Here is a 7,162-nt window from a genome sequence, read left to right as displayed (position 1 = left end):
ATTTCAGAAGCAGCAATCAAATGTGGATGAAACAATCATGACCTCTTTGGTAACTCTCATAAAAACTTTACTGACTTTTCAGGGTAAGACATGGTATAATACCATGCTGACTTTTGGAAATCATAAGAGAGTAGGGATGTTACAGTCCATGAATAAGGCAAAGGATTTGTTTCAAGTTAGTAATTACAATTTTAAGATGGTCATCACACTCTAACATGTACAAGACATCACAGGGGTCAATTGCTACAAGAAATTTGACAGAGCTATATCAACAAGTTATTGATTTTTCTGGAGTAAGACTTTATAATATTGGAATATATTCACTGATTTATCAAGATCTTCCAACAGACAGTAAGTAACCAGAAAATAATACTGCTCAAAATTTAACCAGTAAGGTGAAAAGGAGGTATGTGTACCTATAAAGTATCAAAATAAAATATTGACCCATTTTACAGCATGTAAGCCAAGCCACAATGACATTTTATTGGTGTTGATAAAGCACAGGAAGTAAGAACAAAACAATTACCCAGCAAAGCAGAGTTTTATTTTTGTTTTTGTTTTTTCTTGCAGAATGTACATCTTCAAATTGTTCAAGTTTTAATATATTCTAATAGTTCTCATTAGTTTGTGGGCAATTATTTTGCATGATACATCACATCTTATCATCAGCTATCTATTTATTTCAGCAAGTAAGTAATAACTGTTGATCATGCTACTTATACAGCTAATATGCTTGTGTATAAATCCAGGCAGTGAGATGTCATCTATTCACAATGTCTATGTATGCCTATAACAGATTTTTTTAGTGGGTAAGTAATTATGATTTCTTTTTTTCTGACTGAATTCTGTGCTGAACTCACCACTTTTAGGGGGTATGATGTTTCCCTATTGATTATTCCCTCTTCTGGTGACTCATTCTCTTGCCTTCCTTTTTTCATGCACTGTTCTGGTGATCATGATGTGCTTTGACATGTTTTAGAAAGTATGATGTCTGGCTTTCATATTTTTTGCACACTTCTAAAACATACAATTTGGCCATGTGTTTTTTTAGAGGGTGAGTTAGTATTCCTTTCACAATGTACTCTTCTGGTGACACAGACTGTGGCCTGTCTTTTTCAGATTGTGAGTTGGCCTGGTTTTCAATGTGCACTCTTCTGGTGACACTGTGGCCTGTCTTTCTTTCAGGAGGTGAGTTGGCCTGGTTTTTAATGTGCACCCTTCTGGTGACACAGACTGTGGCCTCTCTTGTTTCAGAAAGTGAGTTGGCCTAGTTTTTAATGTGGTGACACTGTGGCCTGTCTTGTTTCAGGATGTGAGTTGGCCTGGTTTTTAATGTGCACTCTTCTGGTGACACTGTGGCCTGTCTTGTTTTAGTATGTGAGTTGGTCTGGTTTTTAATGTGCACTCTTCTGGTGACACAGACTGTGGCCTGTCTTGTTTCAGTATGTAAGTTGGCCTGGCTTTTGATGTGCACTCTTCTGGTGACACAGACTGTGGCCTGTCTTGTTTCAGAGGGTGAGTTGGCCTAGTTTTTAATGTGCACTCTTCTGGTGACACAGACTGTGGCCTGTCTTGTTTCAGGGGGTGAGTTTGCCTAGTTTTTAATGTGCACTCTTCTGGTGACACAGACTGTGGCCTGCCTTGTTTCAGGGGGTGAGTCAGCCTGGTTTTTAAAGTGCACTCCTGTGGTAATACATATTTTGGCACTTCTTTCTCAGACAGTAAGCTGCTTTGCCTTTGGTCATGAATTACTGTTCTCACACATATCTGTCTTCATGTTTTTTAGTATGTAAGTTATTTGTTCTTCACTGTATATTTTTTGAGCAATCTGTTTTTGGCATTTCCTTTTTAGCATGTGAGTTGCTTATATTCTTATCCTAATCTAATCTACTCACTTTGTTCTTGCACTCATTCTTTTCATTTATAGAAAGTATGTCTGCACTTCTCTATGTCTTGTGAGTGTTATTTGGTAGCTTTCATTTTTAATCTACATGTTTTTAAACATTATTTTTTATCAGATGATTAATCTCCAATCAATATCTTCCAGCATGTTAGTTGGATTTCAGCACCCCATGGGCCACTTTTATGACATCTTTGTGTTTCCTTTCTTCAGGATGTGGGTTATTCATTTATTCTCATTTCCATTACCCTGATATGTGCTTTTTTAAACTCAGATTGTATGTTTTTATTTTCTATTACACAATAATGCTGATGTTTTGTAGCTTGTATGTATTTAATCCAGATTCTAGCACTTTCCCCTTTCAATCATTCTTTTTATTAGAAAGTATGTATTTATTTCTTAACATTATTTAACTGGGTCACTCATTTCAGAATATAGTGAGCAAGTCAACTCCATTTTATATTGTCTTAGAATCTTTGGTGTCATAAAATTCTCCAATTTTTAGAGGGTATGCTTTGTTTCTTGCTGTCAATGCTCACTGAATATTCATCTTCAAAATGTATAGAAAGATGCAGAGCTATCCAAATTTTAATCATCCTGTTTCTTTGCAAAATGTCAAATTTTGTATGTGTCGTTATCTGCTCTATTTCTTCTTGTTCATCTCTATTCCCCTCAGGTTGATACATCCTCCATAACTGTGATTCCTCTAACATCTCTATGATTGAGTTATGCATACACTGAGAAGAAACAAAATCTTGGATTGCTCAGTTCAGTTTCTGCCTCTTGAGGTGTAGATGAAGTATGAATTGCTGAGGTATTACTTATTTAAACAACCTAGCTCTAAAGTCAATGGATTTCACAACACTGTTGCAATCTTGGGATTACTACATCAGGTTGTTGGTTGGTTGTTTGGCATCACTGTCTACTCTATTTGGACTTCCCCACTCATGCAATGTTTTACAGAAAGTTACTGGAGCCTGAACCTGAACCTGAACTCGAACTGAACTTTGCATTTGGTTCAGAGGTTTGGGTGCAAACCAAAGTTCTGGACCGAACTTCAGCAACACTAGCTATGTCCTCCACCATCAATTCTCTTATAATCTATTTAGTGTCCTTTCCTTTGCCTTTCCTGATCCATAGTTCATTGGTAAATCTTACACTGCTAATTCCATGAGTACAGAAAGTGTTCAAAAAAAAAGTATATATAGGAAGTACTCCTATACCTCACAGCACTAACTTCTTTTTTCTAACTTGTTACAAGGGGGTGGTGGAATGTGGATTTTGCATATACAGTCCCAAAAAAAATTAGGACACCCTTGACATACCCCCCCCCCCCCATAAAAGGAAATTTTCCAAGTTCCTATGTCAAAAACATGAAATTTTCGAGTTTCTACATGTGACGGTGCTTCACATCCATAGCCACATAGGTCTAACACACCCAGACTTCATTCCACAGCTAACCTTGTTGCTGCTGTGGCGAATTCAAAATTGTGTGCATACTTGGCAGGTGACGGAAATCGGGAAGCTGAACACAGGGCACACAAACATCTAGAAAGCCTGAATGTGTTGTTAGCATACAACCTCCTGAAAGGGGTGGACATGGGGTACGTACTGAATACAGCGTTGATACAGTGTGCAGCTTCAGGCATTGAAAAAAAAGTTTGTTGAAAGTTTGTTGATTTTTTGGTTCTCAGTCACAATTTCGGACAGTCAGTATGTAAATTAGTTGTTTGTCGTACATCTGAACTTTTCAACTTCTTTTGTGAGCATTATTTGGGCTTTGGAAGGACTTTTCTAAAGTAGGTCCCAAAAAAAAATTTGACCCCCAAGCGGACCACCCCCCTAACCCTATATGTGGGATCCATGTTCCGCCACCCCCTTGACTTGTTATAAAATTTGAATGAAGTCTAGCAGCATCTAAACAGGTATAATTTTCAACACATTACCCATGAAATAGCAACACACTCCCTAAAATATGTCGTTTATCTACCCAATGTGTTGTTTACTTGTCCAATGTGTTGCTGTCCCAATTTGGGGAGTGTGACGATGTTGGTACGCCCTGGCAGATAATGTCAGCCTCAATCTCTCTTTTTTGGTGCAATATATTGTCAAAGTTTTTTGAAGGAAGTGTGTGATGTACTTATGACTATCTACAGGCCAATTTTGGTTAATGTAGGTGTAGTATCCATTGAGAAACACCTCATGTCCAAAATCTCGGACTTTGCCAGGCAGATAATTACCCAGCACAATGATCGGTAAGCCGTATCGAAGTTCTCATATACATGGGTGAGATATATATGAAAGGCTTGTATGTACAGTAAGGGAGCGTGAACAGATAATGGTGATGTATGGTACCATATATATGCTAAGAGTCAAGGTAGTGTGGTCTATGAGGGGAAGCAAAGAAGAAAACATCAAGAGGAAACAGGAAAAAGAAAAAGAGACCAACAATCAAGCCGTCCAAGTGATAAGAAGCAGAGGAATAGGCTTTCTCCTCAGCCCTTGCTACTGCTACTCAACGCACTATCATCGCTCCCCACATCACTAATCGTAGGCGTAACCCACCCCCTTCTCCTCCGTCCCCATGGTCATAACTAATAATCATGACGTCCATATCCACGGGGGCTCCTCGTCATCATCGTGGAAGGACTCTTCGCTGCGTATGAGGTACGACTGGGGGCTCTTCATCGACGTCGGCGTCTGAGGAACCTTAGAGTTCTTACTCCCCCGATTCACCACCTCCAAAGTACAAACTCAATTTGGCGGAAGGACCACGTTCCTCGCGAATCGAGCCGATCGTCAAAGAGGACCATTTCGATTTCAGCATTGGGCTTGGCAAAGGCGAGAGGTTGTCAAAGGAGGGCTGCATAGAAGCACGTGGTCAGAGTTCTTCAAGGCCGTTGGCGATGTTAGTTGCCAAGTTGACGTTGGGGCTCGAAGGGAAGAGAGGGGGAGCATCATCGGATACCCAGTCTCCCCTCCCACGTGCACGTCCACGTCGAATCGAAAGTCGTCCGATTCAGACGAAAATGAACAGGCGGTCCTCAAGTCCAGATCATCCCCGTAAAGGGGAGAACACAGAGGACTGGTCGTCGTTTCGAAGACGCAGTCTGCAGGGATGCTTGAGCGTGGAGGTGGTCTGCGAGATGAAGGCGAGGCTGAGGCTGGGGTGTGCGGTACGCGGGAGTGGAAAGAGGTGGGGGAGGTGGGGAAGGGTGACGAGCGGTGTTCATTTCACTAGAAGAAGAGGAGAGGATGGAAGAAGAGGCAGATAAGGAGCGGACGAGCGTTGGGAAAGGTTTTGGTTGGTGGTTCAGTATATAACTTCTTCTGCTTTGTCGTTTGCCAGCAGGAGGGAAAGTGGAGGAGAGTGGGAAACGTGTGAGTGGGAGCCATTTCGAGTAGCGCATTGAGTGGCGAGGGACGAACATTAACTCAGGTGTGAGTGGTGGGGAGGGGAGAGGGGAGGGTGAGAATTTGAGATTCTCGCGTATACCATTCTAAGTGGGATTCGCCTTGCCGTCGTCAGTTTCGTAAAACGAGTCCTCGGATGAGGATGAGGGAGGAGAGTGGAATGGATCTTCCCATGGAATTCTTAAACGGCCAGAGGGGTGATGCGGAACTGAGGCACTTGCTGCCGTTTAACGGGGACGTTGACGACGAACCATTGTGCTTGGTAATGACAAGCGGCTTACTGGCTGCTGGGCAGGCATTGAACCACAGCGACGGGAGCGCGAACTCGTCGTCTGACGTCGATGGCGTTGGCGGCGGAGTTCCAAACTGCGCAGAAGCTGAAGGTGAGATGGATGATGTGGAAGACGCATGAACGAAGTACAGAGGGAGTTGGGATGGATGGGTGCAGGAATTTGTAAGAAGCATCTATGAATCTCAGCCTGAACGAGTCAGGGGACGGCACTGGACTGGGAGTAGTAGGTGGACGATGGGCATGTTGGGGTATGGATAGAAAGAGGCCGTTTTGAGTAAAGATGTCGTCGAGTCCGAGGGAAAGGTGTGACCAACCCTTCTGATAGCATCGCCATCCCATCTCAAGTGCCTGTATGCGTGCAAAACCACTTCAAACCGCACACCTTGCGCGCATTCACTCGTTCCTCCCCTCTCTCCATTGCCAAACCCATGAACTCGGTCGTCCACGTCAGCGACATCTTTCCCTTCAAGCTGGTCGTGAGGGATTCGTATAGGCTTGAGAGACATGAAGGAAGGTTAACTTTAAGGAGAATTCGGAGCTCCAAGGGAGGGCTGATAGAGGACGTTTGGTAGATCCGCATCTGTGAAAAGAGGGTGGATGAGGCTAGAAGGGAAAGGGAAAAGGGTAGGATTACCTGTGATATAGATGTAGACGTTGGGACACTAGCCCACCTACAAATTCCGGCGTATCAGAGGAGCAGTATGCGTGAATCTGTGATGGTGGTATGTTCTTGTAAGAACTGGGAAAGGATAGCTAACGGAAGGGGACAAACCTTGGACTGTTTCAGACCCCCTCCTTTGCAATCCGCTACGCGTCGTCCTCCGCCTCATGGGTACGTATCATCAGTGGGTTCCCCAGTCTAACGACGTGTTTGAGTTGCCGTCCGAACATCATTTGTTGCATGTCGGATACTTGTTGTAGTAGTGATCGAAACCACGCTATTTCCCTGAATACGACGCGTGTAAGGTCATGGCTTCTAGGGGGCTAGGGTCAGAGACAAAGGAGGTAACGTACGTGTCGTTTTCTACGGAAATGATGTCGTCAGCCAGCTCCTAGTGCGAGATCAGGCAGTGGTATACGGTATAGCCAACAGATCAACAACTTGAATAGAATCAGTACTCGTTGTTGATATGCACCAAACCCAAGTACTCACCCAAATGGAACCAAGACGCAATCCCACACCATCTCTCCTCCGTCCTCTCTTCAGCTACCGTCGAATCCGCGAGTTTCTTCCAGAGTTCCTTGGCAAGCGCTTTGCGCTATAGGGCTAGGAGGTGTTCTTCGAATCCAGGGTGTTGAAACTGACAAACTGTTCTCCCCCCATTTTTCGACGTGTTTTGACGGGTTTTTTCAACTGATAGCACTGTAGTGATTCAAAGGGGTTGTTGAGGGGCTTTGAGAGGAGTTTTTCGACTCGTTTTGCGAGTTTTCGTGGGTTTGGAAGACAGACGGGCGTTGGTAGGTGATGGGTGTTTGAATATAATTGGCACCGTTCCCCTTTCACCTCGTTCTCAAGCAAGTACGGAGTCCCAGTAATATACAGAGATAAAATGTGA

At 43.3% G+C, this 7,162-nt stretch overlaps 2 protein-coding genes across 2 annotated transcripts; one reads left to right on the top strand and one right to left on the bottom strand.

The window, feature by feature from the left end:
- Positions 1–215: 215 nt before the first annotated feature.
- Positions 216–2,621, top strand: LACBIDRAFT_322391 (uncharacterized protein; the record flags this gene model as incomplete). Its single annotated transcript, XM_001875910.1, has 29 exons — positions 216–293; positions 337–351; positions 456–458; positions 687–689; positions 750–752; positions 807–809; positions 870–872; positions 1,052–1,054; positions 1,099–1,122; positions 1,186–1,188; positions 1,255–1,257; positions 1,310–1,312; positions 1,375–1,377; positions 1,422–1,442; positions 1,491–1,515; positions 1,560–1,584; positions 1,629–1,653; positions 1,719–1,721; positions 1,787–1,789; positions 1,853–1,855; positions 1,928–1,930; positions 2,019–2,116; positions 2,175–2,177; positions 2,223–2,225; positions 2,250–2,284; positions 2,332–2,337; positions 2,406–2,408; positions 2,466–2,524; positions 2,577–2,621. The coding sequence occupies 29 exons, from the start codon at positions 216–218 to the stop codon at positions 2,619–2,621; spliced, it is 507 nt and encodes a 168-aa protein (XP_001875945.1).
- A 2,970-nt stretch (positions 2,622–5,591) lies between these two features.
- On the bottom strand, positions 5,592–6,930 carry LACBIDRAFT_322390 (uncharacterized protein; the record flags this gene model as incomplete). Its single annotated transcript, XM_001875466.1, has 7 exons — positions 5,592–5,954; positions 5,989–6,240; positions 6,282–6,317; positions 6,365–6,431; positions 6,621–6,630; positions 6,760–6,865; positions 6,913–6,930. 7 exons carry the CDS (start codon positions 6,928–6,930, stop codon positions 5,592–5,594), a joined length of 852 nt encoding a protein of 283 aa, XP_001875501.1.
- Positions 6,931–7,162: the final 232 nt, after the last annotated feature.

This window comes from Laccaria bicolor, genomic scaffold (genome assembly GCF_000143565.1).
Source record: "Laccaria bicolor S238N-H82 LACBIscaffold_3 genomic scaffold, whole genome shotgun sequence".
NCBI lineage: Eukaryota > Fungi > Basidiomycota > Agaricomycetes > Agaricales > Hydnangiaceae > Laccaria > Laccaria bicolor.
Note: the sequence above shows the minus strand (reverse complement) of the source record. Positions and strands in the feature narration are given on the sequence as shown.